Source organism: Zea mays, chromosome 4, assembly GCF_902167145.1.
Source record: "Zea mays cultivar B73 chromosome 4, Zm-B73-REFERENCE-NAM-5.0, whole genome shotgun sequence".
Lineage (NCBI taxonomy): Eukaryota > Viridiplantae > Streptophyta > Magnoliopsida > Poales > Poaceae > Zea > Zea mays.
The window spans coordinates 237,240,862-237,266,130 of record NC_050099.1 but is presented as its reverse complement, the minus strand read 5'-3'; the positions used below and the strand labels follow the sequence as shown (position 1 = coordinate 237,266,130).

General features: G+C 44.2%; 1 protein-coding gene across 1 annotated transcript; it reads left to right on the top strand.

Annotated features, from left to right (window-relative positions):
• Positions 1 to 9,673: 9,673 nt before the first annotated feature.
• On the top strand, positions 9,674 to 20,527 carry LOC103654781 (T-complex protein 1 subunit gamma). The gene is made up of 14 exons (XM_008681596.3): positions 9,674 to 9,952; positions 10,598 to 10,659; positions 10,875 to 10,947; positions 11,094 to 11,161; positions 11,366 to 11,435; positions 13,356 to 13,424; positions 13,525 to 13,596; positions 13,734 to 13,807; positions 14,171 to 14,448; positions 14,551 to 14,935; positions 15,325 to 15,450; positions 19,313 to 19,417; positions 19,944 to 20,018; positions 20,096 to 20,527. The coding sequence occupies exons 1-14, from the start codon at positions 9,922 to 9,924 to the stop codon at positions 20,282 to 20,284; spliced, it is 1,677 nt and encodes a 558-aa protein (XP_008679818.2). The 5' UTR covers positions 9,674 to 9,921; the 3' UTR covers positions 20,285 to 20,527.
• The last annotated feature ends 4,742 nt before the right edge of the window (positions 20,528 to 25,269 follow it).

Sequence of the window (25,269 nt, the reverse complement as noted above, 5' to 3'; positions counted from 1 at the left end):
GGACGGACCACGACGTCGTCCGACTAATGCTCAGGTCCTTTACCGTTCTTGATCCTCATTTGGTGAATAATATTCGTGAGAATCCCAGGTACACCAAAATGTCGCCCGAAGAAGTCCTAGGAAAATTCGTCAGCGGGCGAATGATGATCAAGGAGGCAAGGTATGTGGACGACGCCTTGAATGGACCGATCAACGAGCCGCAACCTTTTGCTCTCAAAGCCACAGGGAACAAGGAGGCGCTACCCAGCAAGGTGGCGCAAATTGAGGCGGCCGGTCTTAATAAAGAAGAAATGGCCCTCATTATAAAGAGATTCAAGACGGTGCTAAAGGGTCGCAATGGACAGCCGAGCAAGACTAAGACCAAGGGGAAGCGATCATGCTTCAAATGTGGTAAGCTTGGTCATTTTATTGCTAACTGTCCCGATAATGATAGTGACCAGGAAAAGGGAAACAAGAGGGAAAAGAAGAAGCATTACAAGAAGGCAAAGGGCGAGGCGCATCTAGGCAAGGAGTGGGACTCGGATTGCTCCTCGTCCGACTCCGACAATGAAGGACTCGCCGCCACCGCCTTCAACAAATCAACCCTCTTCCCCAACGAGCGTCACACATGCCTCATGGCAAGGGAGAAGAAGGTATGTACTCGTAACTCTACCTATGCTTCTTCAAGTGAGGACGAATCTAGTGATGAGGATGAAGTAGATTATTCATGTTTGTTCAAGGGCTTAGATAGATCTAAGATAGACAAAATTAATGAATTAATTGATGCCTTGAATGAAAAGAATATACTTTTAGAAAAGCAAGAGGATTTGTTGTATGAAGAGCATGATAAATTTGTTGAGGCACAAAAATCCTATACTTTAGAAGTTAAAAGAAATGAAATGCTTTCTTTTGAACTATCTACTTGTCATGAAACCATTTCTACTTTGAAAGGTGTCAACAATGATTTAAATGCTAAATTAGAAGTAGCAAATAAATCCAATTCTTGTGTAGAACATGTTGAAATTTGTACTAGGTGTAAAGATTTTGACATTGATGCTTGTAGTGAACACCTAGTTTCAATTTCCAAGCTTAATGATGAACTGGCTAGTCTTAATGCTCAACTTAAGACTAGCAAGAATGATTTTGATAAGCTAAAATTTGCAAGGGATGCCTACACAATTGGTAGACACCCCTCAATTAAGGATGGACTTGGCTTCAAGAGAGAAGCTAAGAACTTAACAAGCCATAAGGCTCCCATTCTCGCCAAGGAGAAAGGGAAGGCCCCTATGGCTAGTAATGTGCAAAAGAACCATGCTTTTATGTACTATGATAGGAGATATTCTAGAAATGCTTTTAGAGGTCATGATGTGTTTGATTCACATGCTTATGACTCTTATGCTATGACTGCTTCTAGTTCTCATGTTATGCATGGTAGAAATATGTCTAGGAGAAATGCTATTCATCATGTGCCTAGAAAGAATGTTATTCATGCTCCTAGGAAAGTAGTGAATGAACCTTCTACAATTTATTGTGCTTTGAATACTTCATTTGCAATTTGTAGAAAGGATAGAAAAGTAATTGCTAGGAAGTTAGGGGCAAAATGCAAAGGTGATAAAACTTGCATTTGGGTCCCTAAGGAAATTGTGACTAACCTTGTAGGACCCAACAAGAGTTGGGTACCTAAGTCCCAAGCCTAAATTTGCCTTGCAGGTTTATGCATCCGGGGGTTCAAGCTGGATTATCGACAGCGGATGCACAAACCATATGACGGGGGAGAAGAAGATGTTCACCTCCTACGTCAAGAATAAAGATTCCCAAGATTCAATTGTATTCGGTGATGGGAATCAAGGCAAGGTAAAAGGTTTAGGTAAAATTGCAATTTCTAATGAGCACTCCATATCTAATGTGTTTTTAGTTGAGTCTCTTGGATATAATCTGCTATCTGTGAGTCAATTATGCAATATGGGGTATAACTGTCTATTTACAAATGTAGATGTGTCTGTCTTTAGAAGAAGTGATGGTTCACTAGCTTTTAAGGGTGTATTAGACGGCAAACTTTATTTAGTTGATTTTGCAAAAGAAGAGGCCGGTCTAGATGCATGCTTAATAGCTAAGACTAGCATGGGCTGGCTGTGGCATCGCCGCTTAGCACATGTAGGGATGAAGAACCTTCACAAGCTTCTAAAGGGAGAACACGTGATAGGTTTGACTAACGTGCATTTCGAAAAAGATAGACCTTGTGCAGCTTGTCAAGCAGGTAAACAAGTGGGAGGAGCGCATCACAGCAAGAACGTGATGACCACTTCAAGACCCCTGGAGCTGCTGCATATGGACCTCTTCGGACTTGTCGCCTATCTGAGCATAGGAGGGAGTAAGTATGGTTTAGTTATTGTTGATGATTTTTCCCGCTTCACTTGGGTGTTCTTTTTGCAGGATAAGTCTGAAACCCAAGGGATCCTCAAGCGCTTCCTCAGGAGAGCTCAAAATAAGTTTGAGCTCAAAGTGAAGAAGATAAGGAGCGACAACGGATCCGAGTTCAAGAACCTTCAAGTGGAGGAGTTCCTTGAAGAAGAAGGGATCAAGCACGAGTTCTCCGCTCCCTACACACCACAGCAAAATGGTGTGGTAGAGAGGAAGAACAGGACGCTCATCGATATGGCGAGGACGATGCTAGGAGAGTTCAAGACCCCCGAGTGCTTTTGGACGGAAGCCGTTAACACTGCTTGCCACGCCATCAACAGGGTCTACCTTCATCGCCTCCTCAAGAAGACATCGTATGAGCTACTAACCGGTAACAAACCCAATGTATCGTACTTTCGTGTATTTGGGAGTAAATGCTACATTCTAGTAAAGAAGGGTAGAAATTCTAAGTTTGCTCCCAAAGCTGTAGAAGGGTTTTTGTTAGGTTATGACTCAAATACAAAGGCGTATAGAGTCTTCAACAAATCATCGGGTTTGGTTGAAGTCTCTAGCGACGTTGTATTTGATGAGACTAATGGCTCTCCAAGAGAGCAAGTTGTTGATTGTGATGATGTAGATGAAGAAGATGTTCCGACAGCCGCTATACGAACCATGGCGATTGGAGAAGTACGGCCACAGGAACAAGATAAACGAGATCAACCTTCTTCCTCGACCATGGTGCTACCCCCAGCTCAAGACGATGAACAGGTTCATCAACAGGAGGCATGTGATCAAGGGGGAGCACAAGATGATAACGTGATGGAGGAAGAAGCGCAACCGGCACCTCCAACCCAAGTTCGAGCAATGATTCAAAGGGATCATCCCGTCGACCAAATTCTGGGAGACATTAGCAAGGGAGTAACTACTCGATCTCGATTAGTTAATTTTTGTGAGCATTACTCCTTTGTCTCTTCTATTGAGCCTTTCAGGGTAGAAGAGGCCTTGCTAGATCTGGACTGGGTGTTGGCCATGCAAGAGGAGTTAAACAACTTCAAGCGCAATGAAGTTTGGACACTGGTGCCTCGTCCGAAGCAAAATGTTGTGGGAACCAAGTGGGTGTTCCGCAACAAACAGGACGAGCACGGGGTGGTGACGAGGAACAAGGCTCGACTTGTGGCAAAAGGTTATGCCCAAGTCGCAGGTTTGGATTTCGAGGAGACCTTTGCTCCTGTGGCTAGGCTAGAGTCAATTCGAATCTTGCTAGCATATGCCGCTCACCATTCTTTCAGGTTGTACCAAATGGATGTGAAGAGCGCTTTCCTCAACGGGCCAATCAAGGAGGAGGTGTACGTGGAGCAACCCCCTGGCTTCGAGGATGAACGGTACCCCGACCATGTGTGTAAGCTCTCTAAGGCGCTCTATGGACTTAAGCAAGCCCCAAGAGCATGGTATGAATGCCTTAGAGACTTTTTACTTGCTAATGCTTTCAAGGTCGGGAAGGCCGATCCAACTCTTTTTACAAAGACATGTGATGGTGATTTGTTTGTGTGCCAAATTTATGTCGATGACATAATATTTGGTTCTACTAACCAAAAGTCTTGTGAAGAGTTTAGCAGGGTGATGACGCAGAAATTCGAGATGTCGATGATGGGCGAGTTGAACTACTTCCTTGGGTTCCAAGTGAAGCAACTCAAGGACGACACCTTCATCTCCCAAACGAAGTACACGCAAGATCTGCTAAAGCGGTTTGGGATGAAGGACGCCAAGCCCGCAAAGACTCCGATGGGGACCGACGGACACACCGACCTCAACAAAGGAGGTAAGTCCGTTGATCAAAAAGCATACCGGTCAATGATAGGTTCTTTGCTTTACTTATGTGCTAGTAGACCGGATATTATGCTTAGTGTATGCATGTGTGCTAGATTTCAATCCGATCCTAAGGAGTGTCACTTAGTGGCGGTGAAGCGAATTCTTAGATATTTGGTTGCTACGCCTTGCTTCGGGCTCTGGTATCCAAAGGGGTCTACCTTTGACTTAGTTGGATACTCAGACTCCGAATATGCTGGATGTAAGGTCGATAGGAAGAGTACATCGGGGACGTGCCAATTCTTAGGAAGGTCCCTGGTGTCATGGAACTCTAAGAAACAAACCTCCGTTGCCCTATCCACCGCTGAGGCCGAGTATGTTGCCGCAGGACAGTGTTGCGCGCAACTACTTTGGATGAGGCAAACCCTCAGGGACTTTGGCTACAATCTGAGCAAAGTCCCACTCCTATGTGATAATGAGAGTGCTATCCGCATGGCGGAAAATCCTGTTGAACACAGCCGCACAAAGCACATAGACATCCGGCATCACTTTTTGAGAGACCACCAGCAAAAGGGAGATATCGAAGTGTTTCATGTTAGCACCGAGAACCAGCTAGCCGATATCTTCACTAAGCCTCTAGATGAGAAGACCTTTTGCAGGTTGCGTAGTGAGCTAAATGTCTTAGATTCGCGGAACCTAGATTGAATTATAGCATACATGTACTTATGCTTTTGATCATGTTCCTTTTTGCATTATGTTGCTTATTATGGTGCTCAAGTTGTACAAACACTCCCTGGACCTCACAAGTCCGTTGCAAAGTGATGCACATGTTTAGGGGGAGATGTGTTACAACTTGACCCTTTGAGACTAACCATGTGCTTGAGTTTGGTAGTTTAGTCTCGAAGGAGGATCGAAAGGGAAAAGGTGGACTTGGACCATGAAAGACTTCCACTGCACTCCGATGAGAGGGTAACTAATTCCAAGTTCATCTCATGAAATCTTATTGCCATTTGCTCTTAATTGAAGACTTTGGTGAGGCAATGGGGTTAAAAGGCCAAGATTGATCCCGTTTTGGTGCTTGATGCCAAAGGGGGAGAAAATAAAGGCCAAAGTGATAAATGGGTCAGCTACCACTTGAGAGATTTTGAAAATAGTAGAATAGAGTTTTTGTTTTGTCAAAAGCTTTTATTGTCTCTTTTATTGTCTCTCTTGTCAAAAATTGGCTTCTTGTGGGGAGAAGTATTGATTATGGGAAATAGGGGGAGTTTTTGAAATCTTTGATCAATCTCTTTTAGAATGACTCTCTTTATACTTCAACATGTGTGTTTGACTTAGAGATAGAGATTTGAGTTTGATTTGCAAAAACAAACCAAGTGGTGGCAAAGGATGATCCATATATGACAAAATTGAATAAAACTCAAAGTTAGTTTTTATTTGAAGTGATTTTGCACTTGTTCTAGTTGCTTTATGTTGTGTTGGCATAAATCACCAAAAAGGGGGAGATTGAAAGGGAAATGTGCCCTTGGGCCATTTCTAAGTATTTTGGTGATTGAGTGTCAACACAAGTGTTTAAATGTGAATCAACGCCCATGGATGAACAAAGTGCAAATCTTCAACAAAGGTATGTTTCTAAGTCTTAGTACATTGGTTTTGTGTACTAATATATTTGTCTAAGTGTTAGAAACAGAAAGAAGAAGAGAAGAGAGACTTGGCTGTGTGCAGCCAAGGGGCTGTTTCGGTCTGGGGCACCGGACTGTCCAGTGGTGCACCGGACAGTGTCCGGTGGTGCACCGGACAGTGTCCGGTGCACCAGGCTGCCTCGGCCGAAGAGGCCACTCTCGGGTTTTTCTCCGGCGACTTCGGCTAAAATTCACCGGACTGTCCGGTGTGCACCGGACTGTCCGGTGAGCCAACGGTCGGCCGGGCCAACGGTCGGCCGCGCGATCGGCGCGCGACACGTGGCCGAGCCAACGGTCGGAAAGATACACCGGACTGTCCGGTGTGCACCGGACATGTCCGGTGCGCCAACTGTGCGCAGATCTGACTCAGAAAGCAACGGTCGGATGCGCTGTTTAAGGAAACAAATCAGGCACCGGACAGTGTCCGGTGTGCACCGGACTGTCCGGTGCGCCACGAGACAGAAGGCAAAGATGGCCTTCCAGATTTGTTCCCAACGGCTCCTAGCTGCCTTGGGGCTATAAAAGGGACCCCTAGGCGCATGGAGGAGTACACCAAGCATTCCTACAACTCTTCTAAGCACCAAGACATCAATCTCACGCATTCGTTTCATTGTGATAGCATATAGAGCTCTTGTGGAGTTGTGAACTCTTTGTGTTGCGTTGCGAGCTCTTGTTGCGACTTGTGTGCGTGTTGTTGCTCTGATTTTCGAGTCTTGTGTGCGTTGCTCATTCCCACCTTACTCCGTATTTCTTTGTGAACTCAATTGTAAGGGCGAGAGACTCCAAGTTGTGGAGATTCCTCGCAAACGGGAAAAGATCAAAGGAAAGAAAAACACCGTGGTATTCAAGTTGATCATTGGATCACTTGAGAGGAGTTGAGTGCAACTCTCGTCCGTTGGGACGCCACAACGTGGAGTAGGCAAGTGTTGTACTTGGCCGAACCACGGGATAACCACCGTGTCAACTCTGTGATTGCTTTCTTGTGGTTATCGTGTTTTGAGTTCTCTCTAGCCACTTGGCCATACTTGTGCTAACCCTTAACAAGTTTTTGTGGCTTAAGTTTTGAACTTTTACAGGATCACCTATTCACCCCCCCCTCTAGGTGCTCTCAGCAACGCATGGAGCCTCTTCATCATCTAGTTCATCAAGATCAACTTGCTCCACTTGGGAGCCATTAGTCTCATCAAACACAATGTCACAAGAAACCTCAACCAATCCAGTGGACAATGTATATATGATTTTTTGTAAAATAAAAAAAATCATGTTGGACTGGGTGAAAAGGAAATAGTCTCAACATTTTCTATAATCGATTTTGGTGTTTGACGACCATCACAAACCTTGTGGACTAACCAGTTTGCCTAGTTGATCATTTCACAGGTGCATAAGTTCATCTACGACTATTCTAAATCGACTGTCCGGAATACCATAGATTATTCCGGACATGAGAAGCTTTTTGGAAAAACAGACTAAGCGCGGACCGTCTGGGCCCTTGCGGCGGACCATCCGCGACACTAGGGTGAGCCTCGGACAGAACCAATGCAAAATCACAAGTCTACACTACGGACCATCCGATGGAAAAGCAAGCACCGTCAAAGACCAAGCGCGGATCGTCCGGCCTCAGGCGCGGACCGTCCGGTCGGCGCAGAACCGAAAACCCCGAAGGTGACGGGTTCGGTAAAATGAATTATAGCATCCTCGCGGACCGTCCAGGGTGCACGACCGGACCGTCCGCAACTGCCTTTATCTGACATCTGACGACACATTTAATGCATAGTAGCCATTGATATAGCCGTTACTGCTGACCGTTGCGATTGTAGCCGTTGATGTGCAGGGGTGGACCGTCCGGACCAGGGGCGCGGACCGTCCGCGGTCGGCAGAAAGGGAGCAACGGCTAGGAAGTGGTTGTGGGCTATAAATACAACCCCAACCACCTCCATTCACTTCACCCAAGCACTCCAATCTTTCACATTCAATACAAGAGCTAGCAATCCATTACAAGACACAATCAAAGCTTGCAATCTCTCCAAGTTCCACAATTTAGACAAGTAATCATTAGTGATTAGTGGCTTGAGAGAGAGAATGATCTGTGTGATATTTGTCGCTCTTGTCGCTTGGCTTTTGCAATCGTGCTTTCTTCTCCCATTATTATTCTCAAGTGACTTGTAATCAAAGCAAGAGACACCAAGTGTGTGGTGGTCCTTGCGGGGTCTAAGTGACCCATTTGATCAAGGAGAAAGCTCACTCGGTCTAGGTGACCGTTTGAGAGAGGGAAAGGGTTGAAAGAGACCCGGTCTTTGTGACCACCTCAACGGGGACTAGGTTCTTTGGAACCGAACCTCGGTAAAATAAATCACCGTGTTCATCCGCTTTACTTCTTGGTTGATTTGTTTTCCCTCTCTTTCGGACTCGGATTTAATTCTAACGCTAACCCCGACTTGTAGTGTGTGCTTAAGTTTGTAAATTTTAGATTCCGCCTATCCACCCCCCTCTAGGCGACTTTCACTGGGTCAGCACTACGGGTCGAGGCTATGACCCAAGCACTGCACGGGGCTCGTGCCGGGTTGGCTCAGGCACTATTAAATGGGTCGTGCCTCGGGCCGGCTCGCCAGACACGACCCATTTGGCCATATATACCTCCGCACGATAATGATGTCCTCGCCTCAGTTGCCACCACCTCGTTCGGCATTCTACTTCTTTTCTCTCTCCCCTCATGCCTCCACCTTCACGCCACCCCATTCACGGCAGAGGGCATAGGAGCAGGTGCCTCCTCGTATTCGTCCGACACCAGACCCAACACTGACTCGCGCAGTGGCTATTGCACGTCCACGGGGACGTTTCACATCATGCGCGCACCATTGTTTTTGTCATCGTCGGACGTCCCGTTTGTCTTCCTGGCCTTCGCCCTGTTATTCCTCCCCAGCCTGCTGCCTCCGCCCATGTCATAGTCGCGAGCCGACCGACGCTCGTCGACGCGGGTACGGAGCGAGTCGATGATGCTCCTGACCTTTCTCTGTGTGTGACGTCGAGGAGGACATGGTGGCGTCTGCTGCGCTTAGGTTATCTTGGCGACGAGGAGTACAACTATGAGATATTGGACAACCGAGGATCGTAGCGTGGTAGCAGTCGGCGTATGCTACGGAGTTGGTGGTGGTGTTGTGTCGCTTTGTCGGGTCTAGGGCTAGGAAGACATTCGCATTCTCTCGCCCTTCTCGGACTGGCGCTTGGTGCGAGTGCCTCTCGGTTTGGAGCTGCTTCGGCTGGGCTTCTTTCTCCGCTTACGTGCTCTCTCCTTATATATCTAGCGGTATACTCCCTTCGTTTCTTTTTATTTGTCGCTGGATAGTGCAATTTTGTACTATCCAGCGACAAATAAAAAGAAACGGAGGGAGTACTACCTATGTTGCCTCCAGATGCCCAGGTCTTCGTCGTGTCCTTCTCCGGCAACGAACAGATATGCCCGCCTCTTTCCTTTCCCTCCTGCTATACGAAACCTTAGAAGTGGGGCAGGCGAGGGATGAGGGTCTCTGATTTGCTGCCTATAATACCCGTGCGTTTATAAAAAATATTATGTGAAGACTGGAGACAATTAATAAAAAATTTTAAGATTTTTTTGGTGAATAATTTACGTGGGTATTGTTGTGATCCGTTGCAACGCACGAGTAACCGACTAGTACTATGTATGTTTTCATGTTAACTAGGCTTTAGTCATGCCAGTCAATAAGGCATAAGAAATGCCCCTTGAGTGTTACGGATGAAGAAACTCGGCCCACCACTACGAATGCTCCTATTTTCCTTTCCCAGGCTGCCTCAGCCCTCACGGCCACAAGGCCCACTAAGCACACGCCCGAGCGGGGAGCACCCCTTCTCACTTTGTCAAATCTCCAATAGCTCCGGTAACCCTACTCCCGGCGACGGGGATCCTGCACTCTTGGGTTCTTGCATCCCGCATACCCTCGAAAGCTCGAAAGATCCCGCGGCGCAGCAGCCACCCTTCTCTCCTCTCCGCTCCCAATCTTATCGTCGCCTCCCTCGAAGTCGCCGCTGCCTTCATTCCACCATGGCGCTTCACGCCCCGGTCCACGTGATGAGTAAGCGGCCCATATCCGGCCCCCTCTGGGGTGCGCGCCGTCATTTTATCGCCGGTGAACCGCCGCCCGTACCAGTCGTGACACCCTCGCCGGCATTCCCGTCAACGCCACCGCCGCCGGCAGAGATCGCGTAGCCTCCACCCGCGCTCGCGTCACCGACGGACCTGCTGGCACTGCCACTGTCACTACCTGCGTTGCTCAGGCTAAAAAAGTAGCGGTTCGTGGGTGGCTGGTTTGCCGCCATAGGATAGGAGAGTAGCAGACGCGGGTTGAGGGATTGCGGCGCCGCTGGGTTATGCGGGTTGGCCACATAGCGCCGCTAAAATGATGTGGATCATGATGCAGGTTCTGGTAGACTTGCAGCGCCCGCTGTCCCAGCGGGCTCGCGGCTCAACCCGGCCACTTGCATCCCTACCCGTGATGTATCGATCACGAGTTGATATTTTCTCACTTCTAGGTTCTTGGCCTTTTATTGTGCTGTCGGAATCTGCTTGATCCCGCCTTTAAAACCCACAATGTGCTTTGTTTCGGTTTTTAGGGCTCAATCCTGTCTGATCCGTTCTCCTCCCTTTGTGTTTCTGCTCCCTTGTGTGTTTCTGTGAAATTTGTCTGAACCTGTTTCGGTTTGTCGTTTGGTCTGAGCAGAGGACTCGCTGAAGCGGGAGTCTGGCGCGAAGGTTCACCAAGCCAACATCCAGGCGGCCAAGGTACGGATTCTCAAACTTTGTTCCATTCGCTACGCTTGTTGGCTTTAGTGGTTCCTTAGCTAGTTCGATTAGTTCAGCTGTGGACAGTACATTTTGCTGTCGAACCATTGATCTGCTCATGTTGTGCAAATTGGTCTTGATGAAGGCTACAGTTAGCCGTTTGACTGTACTACTTCACTGTTCAATAATATTCCATGTTAATATTTTCTTCACAGGCTGTTGCTGACATCATTCGCACGACATTGGGTCCCAGATCCATGCTGAAAATGCTTCTGGACGCTGGTGGAGGTATGCCAAAGGCTTGCTCGTAGTCTATGCGTTGTGTTGTTGGACAAAAGTTAATATAAACCATTTTTTGTGTTGAATAACTCTAATGGCTAATAACAAACGATGAATTTTGCATAATTTATTATGTTTTGACTACTTTTGTTCAGGTATTGTGGTTACTAATGATGGTAATTCTATTTTGAGGGAAATAGACATCGCACACCCTGCTGCCAAGGTATGCCAAATTTTGTTGGTTTCTCAGCTGCGAAATCGCTGATGAAATTATCAGTCAACCATCACCTATTTTTTTCTGTACAATGGATGAATTTGTGCTGCGAGACCCGTATATATACCCTACCATATTTGTGTGCTAATGTGCAGTCTATGGTTCATGTTGTGAGTCCCATGTACTTAATTGTGGTTGTGTTTAAATGTGCAGTCTATGATTGAACTAAGTCGTACACAAGATGAAGAAGTTGGTGATGGCACTACATCTGTCATTGTTCTAGGTATGCATATTTTTTGTGACATTTGTTTTGGGAAGTTGATGACTATGAGCCTATGACAAACAACAGCATTGCAATTTATTTGCATCAAACTAAAACAGTTCTACTTATAGTATTATCAAATTATGGTGCAACTATTGAATCTATCTCTAGTTGAACTTAGTAGTTGGCTGATACTATCTGCCACAACAGGTATTTCTCATAAGCATGTTAACACTATACTTGGGTTCTGATATGGTGCACGCTAAGTGGGTTACACACTTACGCCCCAACGGATTTCTTTCGGGTTTCATCTCCATTAGAATGGTTACTGGCTAGGTTTAGCGTTGGCTCGCCAAGCCTATCACAATTCTCCTCTTTTACTAGGGTTTGGGACCTGCTATGTCGAAACGACATAGGTGGAGTTGGGTGTCACAGGATGCCACAAGTTTTTATTTGTCTTGAGGCCAGTCCCATTTCCATTAATCGTCTAACAGTACAGATGTTCGTGACCAAACCAGTATAAGGCTGTCTCCAACAACGCTCTGTATATGCATCTGTACGCTAAATTTAGAGGACGGTGGCGTGCGCAACCCCTCCAACAACGTCCGCTAAAGGAGACCGTAAAATTTACCGTTCGCTGAAAATCCTCTAAATGTGGCAGATGAAGAAGCGTCCGCTATACGGTGGCAGTTGCATCCTCGCGCCCAAAGCCGGAATCTTCCCTCTCATGCTCTGTTCCCGTGACGACCTTCTCCCCTGCGCCGCCGGTTCGCTCGCGGCATGCGTTGTCCGTGTTTGATGTGAAGCAGGAGGCTGGAGTCGGGCGGTTCCGGCGGCGGACCACTGGGTTCGGCTCGAATTCCTTCGCAAAGCAGACAAGAGCCGACAACAAAGGTCGTCGCGTCCACAACCGAACACCGACAACCAACTCCACCGTCTCTCCGTCCCAACGCTGCTCCACGACGGTCCACCCTACCTCCGTGGCTGACGGTCAGATCCACGCCGCAGACAGTTGCTGCAACCGCCAACGCTACAAGCCTACAACTGCTACCATTGCCAGCCCCAAACCTTGACGGTCGAGGTGGAGAAAGTGAACAAGGATGCCGGCTTCTTGGAGAAGAGGGTTGCAGAGGAGGGGAGCGGCGATGAGACCAGGAAGGCGGAGACGACGACATGGCAAAAAAGGTTGATATTTGGTGGGGATTTTGAGGGGTGAGATTAAGCTATCTACGGTCATAACTCGTGCGTGCATCTATTCCATGTCTGGTATATTGTTTCCTAAATAGGATCGGCGAGTATTTTCTATATTAAATGAAAATGTATTGTAAAAACTATTTTAAATTCATGGTACGGCGGACCGCTCGTGGATAAATATACGAAAAACAATGAATAAATATGGTAGTTTATGTATTCTGTTAATACTGTAGATATAAAGAATCATATTTAGAGGACGTTGCTGGAGACGAAAAAGATATAGAGGACGAAATCTTTTAGAGTGTGTTGTAAAGGACATGAAATATTCTTTTAGGGGATGAAATTTAGGGGACGTTGCTAGAGACAGTCTAAGAATGAGGGGGAACAGACCATGAGACACCATCAAACCTTACTAAAATGACATTATCTGTTTCAGACCATTTTATCAAGATGGACAGTCAGACATAAATGACTAGTTTCAGGCCCTATTAGCGTCACAAGGTTTTAGTTACACCATGTGGTGTCACCTAGATGGTGCCATAGCACCACCGTTACAGGATGCCGCAACGCCTAAAAAACCATGATCTCTATGATCACATTTGATATGTTGATTCTAGTTAAGTGGTGGTACATTCTTAAGGGTTTCCATAAGACCAGATATTTCCATTACAACACCAAATTAGATAAATACATCTTTATTTTTACCCTCTTATTAGTTCACAATACACCTTTTGGTTTCTTTTCTAGCTGGAGAGATGCTACACGTTGCACAGGCATTCATTGACAAGAACTACCATCCTACTGTTATTTGTCGAGGTAAGATTCCTTTATTCTCAGTACTGCAGTTTACTAGGGTAATACTTGACTTTTATTCTTGATCTCTTGTCTTCTGGAACTTATATTTTCTCATCTTCAGCATACACCAAAGCGCTTGATGATGCTATTGCTGTACTTGACAAAATTGCAATGCCGGTTGATGTGAATGATCGTAAGTTTGCAGTGAAATATATTTTTCCTGGATCCGGGCACTTCACCAATGGCACATTTGTGCTTTAGCCCTTTCCTCTTGCGTGCACTATGTGTTAAAAAATTATACTGATGTCACCGAATTTACCATTAATGCAGGCGGGGCAATGCTAGGCCTCGTGAAGAGCTCCATTGGTACAAAATTCACTGGCCAGTTTGGTGATCTTATTGCTGTAAGCATCTTTCTTCCATGTGGAACTTCAACAATTCCCCCCAAATTATAGTTCACTTTGGCTTTGCTCTAAGTCAAAATTCTTTTATTTAAACCAAGTTAACAAAAAGGAAAAAAAATCAACAGTCCAACTCCAACATCTACAACATCAAATTAGTATCATTAAATTCTCCATGAAATATGTTTTGATAGTGTATTTATTTGGACTTGTGAATGGTAATATATTTTTCTAAAAACTTGTTCAAAGTTAGAGAAAATTGACTTAGGACAATGCCGTAGTGACGAAATAATTTTATACGGGAAGGAGTATCACCTATCTAACCTTGGATTTTACTCATTTGATACCTCATGTTGCTGTATTCAGGACCTTGCTATTGATGCTACAACAACAGCAGGCGTTGACCTTGGTCAGGGTATGCGTGAAGTTGATATCAAGAAATACATTAAAGTTGAAAAGGTTCCTGGTGGTCAGTTAGAGGATTCTAGAGTCCTTAAAGGAGTTATGATCAATAAGGATGTTGTGGCTCCTGGAAAAATGAGGAGAAAGATAGTTAACCCCCGTATCATCCTGTTGGACTGCCCTGTTGAGTATAAGAAAGGAGAAAATCAGACCAACGCTGAATTGATGAAGGAAGAAGATTGGTAAGAGATGTCCATGTACCACAATGATCTTGCTGTGCATGCATAGTTTTAGAGTAATTTGGTAGAATTGTAAGGTATATTATGTGGTGAACTTTATTGCAGGCAGGTTCTCCTAGAGATGGAGGAAGAATATATAAAGAACCTTTGCGCTCAAATTCTAAAATTCAAGCCTGATTTAGTTATCACAGAGAAAGGGCTCAGTGATCTCGCTATCCATTATTTGAGCAAGGCTGGTGTTACTGCAATCCGTAGACTTAGGAAAACTGACAACAACAGGATTGCTAAAGCTTGTGGGGCAGTTATAGTGAACAGGCCTGAGGAGCTCCAAGAATCTGATGTGGGAACAGGAGCTGGCCTGTTTGAGGTCAAGAAGATAGGTGATGAATTCTTTGCCTTTATTGTTGACTGTAAAGATCCCAAGGCATGTACTGTTCTGTTGAGGGGAGCAAGCAAGGATGTATTGAATGAAGTTGAGAGAAACCTGCAGGTATTTCTTCCTCACATTTCCATGTATCTGTACTCCTTGCACAAATAATTCTAGAACCTTTCTTTTATTAGTTGGCACTTGGCAGGCACAAAATCAACTCAACCAGCCATTCCCTGCAAATTCGAATTCAGCATTTTGTTTCATTGATGACCAGTAGAATCCTTTCGACCATCTAAACAACCTGCGTGTCTGATTAGCATTGGATCTTTGGTTCTCTCCTGTTTTAGTTTCCCTTATTAACTCTTTTACTTTACTGTAACTATATATACAAATATTCTAATTGTATTAGGAATTACATGGAGCCCAACTACCTGTAATGAACACTTGTTTCCCTCAAAGCATGTCGATGTTTAGGCTAACATAATGGTATGTGTACATTTTCAATGCAGGATGCCATGTCTGTTGCAAGAAACATTTTGAAAAATCCGAAACTCCTTCCTGGAGGTGGTGCTACAGAGCTGACTGTATCAGCAACACTGAAGCAAAAGAGTTCTTCAGTTGAAGGCGTGGAAAAGGTATTGTTTGCCTACTGTTGATTACCTATATATTAACGATCGTTTAGGCTATATTTATGTGGATGATTAACACTCATTCCTCGAACATCACCGACGAGTGCGAATGGTAAGGAAGCTAGTCGAACCAATTAGGATCTGATAAGGGAGCTAGTTAAGACAACAACTAGAAGGCGTGTAAATATCTTATGCGACCAGGAGACTAAATGGAAAGGATAGAAAGCGATAGAGGTGGACAATATTTGCTCGAAGCTTTGGTACACAGATAATTACAAATAGAAATGGGATAGGAGTTTTGATTGATGATAAGAGCCTCAAGAATGGTGCAGGGGATGCGTGGAGGCAAGGAGATATGATTACCTTAGTCAAGCTCGTTGGGGGTTATTTGGTCTTGAACGTAATTAGCTCGTATACCCCCAAGTAGATCACGATGAGAGTGCTAAGAGACTTTTCTGGGAAGACTTAGATGTCATGGTTAGAGCTATACATAGTAGTGAGAAGCTTTTCATAGGAGGAGACCTCAATGGGCATATAAGTACAAGTGCAGGCTTCAAGGCAGTTCATTGAGTTTTTGGGTACGATAGTAGTAATCAGGATGGAGAGGAAGTATTGGACTTTGCGTAGCTTTTGATCTGGTGATAGCCAACAACATGTGGGAAGTGTGTTGTCTGGCTGTAGCTTACTAGCTTTATCCTCACAAGGACAGAGGATAAATTAGAATGCTGGGATTGTAAGGTGATACCTGGGAAGTGTGCTGTCTCTCAGCATAAGCTTGTGTTGGTGGCCAAAATTGCAAGAACAAAGGTGGGAGCTGATAGGGGAGAAGGCAAAAAGTCTTCAAGGAAAGGGCCATCAAAGAGGCCACTTGGAAGGAAGAAGATGATACAAACAACATGTGGGAGAAGATGGCAATCTGCATTTGGAAGGTAGCCTCAAAGGTGTATGGAGCAACTAAAGGGAGTGGAGGCAAAGCTAAAGATACTTATTGGTGGAATGAGGAAGTCCAAAAGGCTATTAAGGGGAAGAAAGAATGCTACATATGTCTGCACCATGTAGGAGTGTGGACGACATAGAGAAGTAATGTAGCAAAGAAGATTGCAAAGGGAGTTGTAAGTGTGGCAAAGCGTAGGATGTATGAGGATCTTTACCAACATTCAAGTACGATGGAAGGAGTGAATGGCATATATATAGGATGGCTAGGGCCCATGAGAGGAAGACAAGAGACTCCAATCAAGTTAAGTGCATTAAGGATGAAACAAAGCACCTCTTGGTTAAGGAGGATGAGATCAGACATAGATGACAAAAGTATGTTGATAAATTGTTTAATGAGGAGAATGGAGACACATTCTTTTAGTTGGATGACTTCTGAAGATACCAATAGGCGCTTTGTGCATAGGATCTAATAATCTAAGGTTAGAGAGGCATTGAAAAGGATGAGAGGGTTAAGGTGAAGGGCCCTGGTGGTATCCCAATTGAGGTATGGAGATGTCTCGGGACGTGCTATAATATGGCTATGGTTAACCAAGTTGGTCAACCATATCTTTCTGTCGAATAAGATGTCTGACGAGTGAATTATATTGGTACCGATATACAAGAATGCTATGTGGTGGGTTTTGGACAAACATAAAGTGTCAGCGAAGTACGTTGACCTCATTTAAGACAAACATAAAGGGACCGCCAGAGTGAGGGCCGCCCTTGCCCTTCTTCTTCCAGCGGCCGCCGCCACCACCTGGGTTGCCGCCGCTGCTGGAGCCACTGCCGTGACCGCCCTGTCTACTGGCAGTGGAGCCGCCGCCGTTGGTGGTGGGGGTGGTGCGGCAGTTGGTACCGCACGATGCGTGGAGTGCCGTCTGGGCCGCAACCGTGCCTTCATTGGCGAGGCGGAGTTCCTTCAGCACGAGCTTCTCGCGAGTGGTGGCGAAGTCCGGCAGCGGGTGGGAGTCGGCAATATTGTCGGCGGTGCTGGCGAAACGTGGGTTGAGGCCGCGGAGGAGGTTGAGGACGAGCTCCGCATCGGTGATGGTGCGACCGACATCACGGAGCGCGTCGGCGGTGGCCTTCATACGCTGGGCATAGTCATTGATGGAGGAGTCACCCTGAGTCATCGAGTGAAACTCATGGCTTAGGAAGATGGCGCGTGGAGCCTTGTTGGCCTCGAAGAGGCGCTTGATGGCGACCCAGAGCTCACGCGCAGTCTGGTTTGGAGCCGCGGCGAGGCCGATGACGTCGGGCCCAGCCGAGCCGAGAAGCCAGCTGCGGACACAGGCATCGACGATGCCCCAAGAAGGATCTGTGGGACGGGCTTCCTGCAATCCGTCGATGTGCGAGAGGAGAGCGAATTTTCCACAGAGGGAGGTGAAGAATGGTTCCCACTGGTTGAAGTTGGGTTTTGCCAGTTCAAGAGTCACCGAGATGTGGTTCTTGACATTGATCGTCGCATAGGGGGCGACAATCACAGCGGGGGCAGGAGTGGTGGCGTCGGTCATGGTGACCAGGGGGGAGGAGTTGGCGCTGCGCACAGCAGGGAGGAGTTGGCGCTGCGCACAGCAGGGAGATGGGCGCAGGATCTAGAGAGCTGATACCATGTAGAGAGGGGAAGAATGGATTGAATCACCACACACCCATTGAGGGTGGGGAGCCTGTTATATATAGCCAATAGGCATGCATGGAAGGTACATGTAAGGAAGGCTATTCCCTGTACAAGGAAACATACCTAGGCTATAGATAGAAGGTAATCCTAGTCTATACAAGGCAGCTAGCCAATCTAGGGGATTACAATCAATTGCTAATCAGGCTCTGATTGATCCTGATAGATACATATCCTAATAACATCAATGATGTGGAACAATGTTGTGACTAGTGTCCGAACAAGTGATAGAGGACACTGATGACTTCTTGATTAGAAAATGACTAAAGGATCAAATTTGAGCCATTACCTTTTTTGTCTTGGTGATGGATAAGGTCACAAGGGACATACAAGGGGACATCCCTTGATGTATGCTTTTTGCAGATGATGTAGTGCTAGCTGATGAATAGGTAGGAGTAACTAGGAAACTAGGGTTGCGGGCTTGCGGAGAGAGGCTCAAGAGTCTAAAGGTTTTAGACTCGGTAGAACTAAAACCAAATAAGAAGATGTTAGTTTAGAAGGTCAAGTAGTGCCTAGGAAGAACACCTTTAGGTATTTAGGACCAATGCTATAGAGACATGGATATTGATGAAGATGTTAGCCAATAGCCAGAGAATCAAAGCAGGGTAGATGAAGTGGTGTAAAGCATCTGATGTTCTATATGACAAGAGGGTACCATAAAAGCTAAAAGGAAAGTTTTATGGAACGACAATTCATCCTGCTATGTTGTATGGTGCAGAATGTTAGCCTAGAAAAAGACAACATGTTCAACATATAAGTGGTGTGGAAATGCGTATATTGTGTTGGATTTATGGCAATAGAAGGGATCAAGTCTGAAACAATGATATACGTGATAGGATAAAGGTAGCACCAATTACCAATTAAAAAAAAAGCTTGTCCAACAGAGACCTCGTAGTGGGAGCCTAGGGCGCGGTAGCAATGGGAAGAGAGGAAGACTGAGGTTGGCATTGGAAGAGGCAGTAAAAGGAGACTTGAAAGGATGGAATGTACTAAAGATTTACTGAACCTTGACTTGGGGTTCTGTTGGGTTTTTAACTCTAGCTTACCCCCAACTTGCTTGGGACTAAAAGGCTTCATTGTTGTTGTTAGTGCAATAGTTTTTAATTCTGTAAGCCTGTGACTACATATACGTTGCAACTGTGATGTTATTGTGCTGAGTGGATTATTGCACTATTCTTTGATGTGCAATTCCTGATTGTTTTTGTTTGTTTGTGTCAGTGGCCCTATGAAGCTGCTGCTCTAGCATTTGAGGCAATTCCAAGGACTTTGGCCCAAAATTGTGGTTTGAATGTTATTAGGATAATGACACAACTTCAGGGAAAGGTAATAATCCCAAAACTCCTTTTATGTTTGTGTGAACTTGTCCCTGTGAGGAAGTGGTACATGCCTTCTATCAGAAGCATCATAAACTTGGCATTTAGGTTGGGATAAAGGGTGTTATGGGTTTAGGGTTGAAAATGCCTGGGAACTTATTGAAGCATCCACATGCAAATTTCTCTTGAACACTACTATTGCATGGTGATTTTGTGTTACTAAGAGAGGCCCCTTGCGTAGGAGCTATTTTTGTCCCCCTCAGCTCCTCCACTCTCTACCCCCTACGCCGCAATCCTGTGGAATATGGGCGATTGTGATGTGATTCCATGTGATTTAGTTTGTTATTCCAAGTTCCTAGAATTACTTTTCTGGACAGGGTCGGAACTCATAAGTCTAACTACCGGCAAGCTGCCTTAAAATCTGAGTTAGGAGAACATATGCTTATAATGGATTTGAGTTTTTTGTTATGATTATTAGAAAAAAAAACAGTTACTTTAAATCAATCATACGTTTGTTTGTTCTTTCTTTGCGTCAGCATGCTAATGGTGAAAATGCGTGGGTTGGCATTGATGGAAGGAGTGGCGATATCGTTGATATGAAAGAGCGAAAGGTATTCCCTTCATCTGCACAAATGCAAGTTTGACCATTGTTTGTTTGCATGTCTAAATGCCACAATGCCCATTTTAGATCTGGGATTCCTACAGCGTTAAAGCGCAGACGTTCAAGACAGCGATTGAGGCTGCTTGCATGCTTTTGAGAATAGATGACATTGTCAGCGGTATCAAGAAGAAGCAGGCTCCTGGAGCCTCAGCTCCCAAGCAACCCCAAATTGAAACTGAGGGTGATGCCGACAATGAGCAGATGATCCCAGAGTAGAGGCTGTGACCAACCTGCACTGTCAAAGTTGTTTACTAGTGCCGGAATAGCACTTTGAATAGAGTTCATTTTATTTGAGTGTTGGTGGTTAGCCTTAGGTTTTATATATAGTTTGATACACTCGTCCGAGGGTTTTTTGTAGTGTGGTTGCTGCGCATTTTGCTTTGGACAGATGGACGAACTTTACCTGTTGTATGCCGTAAATCTACCTAATACATGGTAATGCTGTTGTTTCCCATGATCCGAACTGATTCGTAATGTTCTCCTCATGATCCGAACGTGATTGATAGACGCATACAGTAAAGCCATTTTTTCTTGAAGATACCTACACCAGTTCTTGGGGACTGTAGAATACAATTCTCTAATCAAGGACCACGTTTCTACATCGAAGTTGCCATTTTGTGTTGTTTCTGTTGTGGAGGAGCTAAAAGAAAACTTTATATTTTGGATGACGTTTTGAGGACCATAATCAAGTGAAGAGTAAACTTCACTCTGCGAACAGTATAAAACAGTGTTTTTGGATAAACTAAAGCCATTTTTTCTTGAAGATTTCTACACCAGTTCTTGGGGACTGTAGAATACAATTCTCACATGTATAAAAATCAATGACCACGTTTGTACATCGAAGTTGCCCTTTTGTGTTGTTTCTGTTGTGGAGGAGCTAAAGAAAACTTTATATTTTGGATGACGTTTTGAGGACCATAATCAAGTGAAGAGTAAACTTGACTCTGCGAATAGTGTAAAACAGTGTTTTTGGATAAACTATGGACAAACTGTTGTAAACGGTTTGAGTATGGAGATGGATAAGCTGACTATCTCCAGCAGGTTACCGATTTCCATACTTATATTTAAACTCTACTCTGCGAACAATCTACAGTGCAGAATAGTGTAAAACAATGCTTTTGGGTAAAGGTATCCTTTTCATCAATATTTCCATATAGTTGTAAGAAATTGTTGGTACGGTTTCACAGACAAAGGCAACAATGAGATTGCAAATATGGACTAAATTCCTTGGAGATTGAACAAAACTGCGTTTTTTTGATGGTGAAAGAGGATAATTATGGGAAGGCGTTCGCCGTTATTTTACCGTACCATGTGTCAAACCATAAAGAGACAGAACAACCACTGGCGGAGCTAGGATCTCTCTGAGTATAGGGCCGGATATAACACTAAAACGATTTATACCGCCTAAAAATTTAAATGACACAAATGCATAGATAATGACACATGTAAACTTCATTTGATGACAATAATTACAATTTAACATAAAATTGGCTTAAATAAGTGATTACCTAATTAAGAATAATAATAATTCTTCGTCTCAATGGCCAATTCATCAATTGTTTGGATTGTTTTCATAGAAAGACTTCCTGAAACCTAATAGAATTATGTTAAATTGATGAATTGAATGTGCCTCCAGATTTGTTCCTAGGCTAAGAATAAGGGAACCTTTTCCCTTTTGGTGGCCCTTGTTTCTAGGTTTGACTAGTTGTCGATCTTCTCTATCTCCTCCCTTCACCAAAACAAGCACAACAATATCCAAATTCAGGCAAGACAAGAACAAACCCAAATTATCCAAGAATCAAGACAACAAGAGCAAAGAACCAAAAGCTAGCTCTTGGACATCATGCGAGCAAGCAAATGCAAGAAGATAGATACCAAAAGCTAGCTCTTTTCGACAATAGGAGCAAAGAACCAAAAGGAGCATGTTGGCCTACTCGACGCACCTGACTGCTTGCCTATCTACTCCATGTCCACGTGCTCGCACCTACTCGTCGCACCAACCATCCTGGCGCAGTCGTACCTATACGCCTCCCTGCAGCCATGTCTGCCCGTTGCATCGTAGCCGCAATTGTGCCTAGTCGTCGCTGCCCTACGCACGCACGGTCACAACTAACCCTAGCTCTGGTGTGGTCGTGGTCATTGATTCACGTAGGCTGTAGCTGTAGCCGCTAGCTAGCATATGGGCCTCTAAATGCTATTTTGCCTAAGAGTAGGGCCCATGCCCTACTGGCCATAGGCCTGTCTCCGCCAATGAACAACTGTCATTTAAGTGCACTTTTGCAATACCTTTGAAGTTGTTGAAAGGTGTAATAATGTCTCTCCACCAGAAAGAACCTTTGATATTTATGCTTAGCAAACTACCATGTAAGAATTTGATCAAGAAAGCTTTATTGTGGAGTTTGAGATTGATAATTTCAAGACCTCCAACAAATTCAGGTTTGTGGTTCCTTAGCATTCAAATTAGATCCCCTCCAGAGATAGTGCTTTATATATTTGTTAATATGCCTAGTCACCATTGCTAGAATATTAGGGTGCACATATAGAAGGTTGACGAAGATGAGAAATGGGAGTTAGGGCCTATTTGGATCCCATGAGCTAAGACAGAGTGACTAGAGGTTAGTCACTTTAAAAGCTAAAAATCCAAACACGAAGAGCTAAAAGTGACTAAAATGATAAAAATGTATTCTTGTAGTCACTTTTAGACTAAAAGTGACTAAAAGAATACCTTTTATAAGTGAAGAATACACTTTTAGACTAAAAGAAGTTCTCTCCATTTGGATATTTAGCTTCTAAAGTGACTAAAATTTAGTCACTTTTATTTTAGCTCATGAGATCCAAACACGTCTGTAACCAGTTCTAACTTTCCTTCTTGGCATAAAAAGAGAAGAACAATCTCCTCTCAACTTTTTGAATAAGGGGAAACATTTACAATAATCGACTTTGCCAAATCCAAAGGAAATCCAAATCCAAGATATATGAAAGAGAGAGTTCTTGTTTGATAGTTGAAGGCTCGAGCAAGATATTGCAGCTTATCCTGGGAGATGGTGATAGAGTATACTAGTAACTTGCTCGCGCCTCGCGCGAGTCTTTGACACATAAGTTTATACAATTAAAAGAATGTTGCTTTAGACATATAAAAACAACAATATATATAGATACATACATGTAGAAGTGATAGAATTATTTAAAACGACAATGTTCAGTTTACAAATGAAGCATGATAAGTAGCCTAGATGTTATATTATAATGGTGCTGCTTGCTAAGAGGTGAGTGGGTATATACATGTATTGAACAAATATTAGTCTTAGTGACCACAAAATAATTAAATGTTAAAATAAGATTTGTTGTGAATTTATGAAGCTGGAGTGGAGAAGAATGAAGTGGTCCCATTCTTATTTTTTGGATGTTTGGTTTCCAACAAAAAGAAGTGGAATGGCTCCTGTAGTCTTCATGAAAATTTACCATAAATAGTTTAAATACTCCCGCTCCACAAAATGACCGGATGTGAGCGCTCTCTCGGACGTGAGCATTCTCCCTCCTCTCCTACCCTCTCACATATGACTCTCCAACCAAACGCGGGATATAATGGCTTTATTTTCAAAAACTGAAATGGACTCACTTCATTCTAGTTGACTCTCCAGACAAACGCACCCTAAGAGCAAATCAGATATATGTTTTTTAGACAACAAAATACTCGTCTTTACTGTCACAAAACAAAGAACAATTGTGAACACTAGAAAAGCAAATTCCTCCGGTGTTGTTTACAGCTGGCTCTCCTGTTGATTTTGTATTGTGTGGAGAAAAAACTGGCGACATAGACATATGGAGGGTGTGTAAGACTCAAAAATTCAGAAAGTACAAAATATATGATGATAATAATTCTTGGAAACTATAAAGGTTTATGTGACTGTATTTTTTTATCTCTTCATGCATGTTATAATATTAAGTTTGAGTAAAACAACTAATAATTAATGCAGGGCGGCAGCTTGTGGGAGGTGAGTAATGATTGGACTGTTTCTTTGTTCCTAAATCTTTTCTTGCATAGACTATCTTTCAATTGCCTGTGTACTAATGAATCTTCTCAGCTTAGAAGTTGGCTTTGACAGATTTTATTGTGTTACTGTGTACGGAAAAGAAAGAGTCTCAGGACTGTTAGCAATGCTTCTTATTCATCTTTCGACTCCATGTTTTACTATTGTATTTACTTTTTGCTGTCAGCCTCCTCGGAAGTATCCCAGTGTTTACTGCTTAGCGTTGGTGCGCAGCATGTGTTCCTCTACATGCAGATAGTCTGTTTTTCCAGTACCTATGCCTTTTCTTTTATAAGTGTTCTCTGTATCCTTGTCAAATCCAATAGGTTCAGACTTCTCTACACCTAATCCTTTGGTACCTATCACTTCTATCTGTGTCAATATATTTTTCTCCTATTTATAGTAATTTTTTTTAAATATGTAAACACATGCTCCGAAGACTCGCGCAAGGCGCGAGTAATTTACTAGTTCTATTATATTCTATATAATTAAAGTCCGGCGCAAAACGTGCATCTCCTTTAAGCCATGTCACCACTAAAAATTTTGGTCGTCGGATCTTCTTTGGACGGCCTCATCAAGAAGAACGTAGCTTTCAGACTTTCCCCCAGCAGACTTTGTTACCAGCCTGGCAAATTGAAAAAGGCAACATGAAAAAGAAAGAGAATGGTTCACCTGACGAAGCTTTAACTACGGAAAAGAAAAAGGTGAACGCTATCCCCGTCGACGGCGGCGAGGACCGTGCTCGCATAAGCCTCCCCTCTCAAACCGCCTGTAGCTATGTGCCACGCACACCATAATTTCAATAATTAGTTGAACCTGCTGAGTTTTTTTATCCCCATTTTAACATGCCTTTCCATTTAACTGGATGAGCTTCTCCGCTATCATTCAGATCCTTTTTCACATGGCTTCGAAAACGAAGCTGCATTGAGCATGAGAGATGGCAGCGGTGGGAGCTTCAATGGAGCTGTACAATCAGGCGAGCAGCACCATAAAAAGCCAAAGTCTAGCGAACTGTTAAAGACTTAAAGGGGAGCTCGGAGAATGGTGTGACTTTGTGAGATCGTCCACACCATGAGCCATGAGGATGCGGTGTCAATAGGCTTTCAGCACCCTGTAAAGAAAAAAAATCTACAAACTCTTGCCAACGTGGGCTTGTGGTGGCGGGAGGGA

Bases quoted from the DNA above. Each gene is read 5' to 3' on its own strand.
- LOC103654781 (XM_008681596.3), top strand. From the start codon at position 9,922: ATGGCGCTTCACGCCCCGGTCCACGTGATGA. The intron at 10,660-10,874 runs GTACGGATTCTC...TTTTCTTCACAG, and splicing joins CCAACATCCAGGCGGCCAAG to GCTGTTGCTGACATCATTCG. The intron at 13,808-14,170 runs GTAAGCATCTTT...TGCTGTATTCAG, and splicing joins AGTTTGGTGATCTTATTGCT to GACCTTGCTATTGATGCTAC.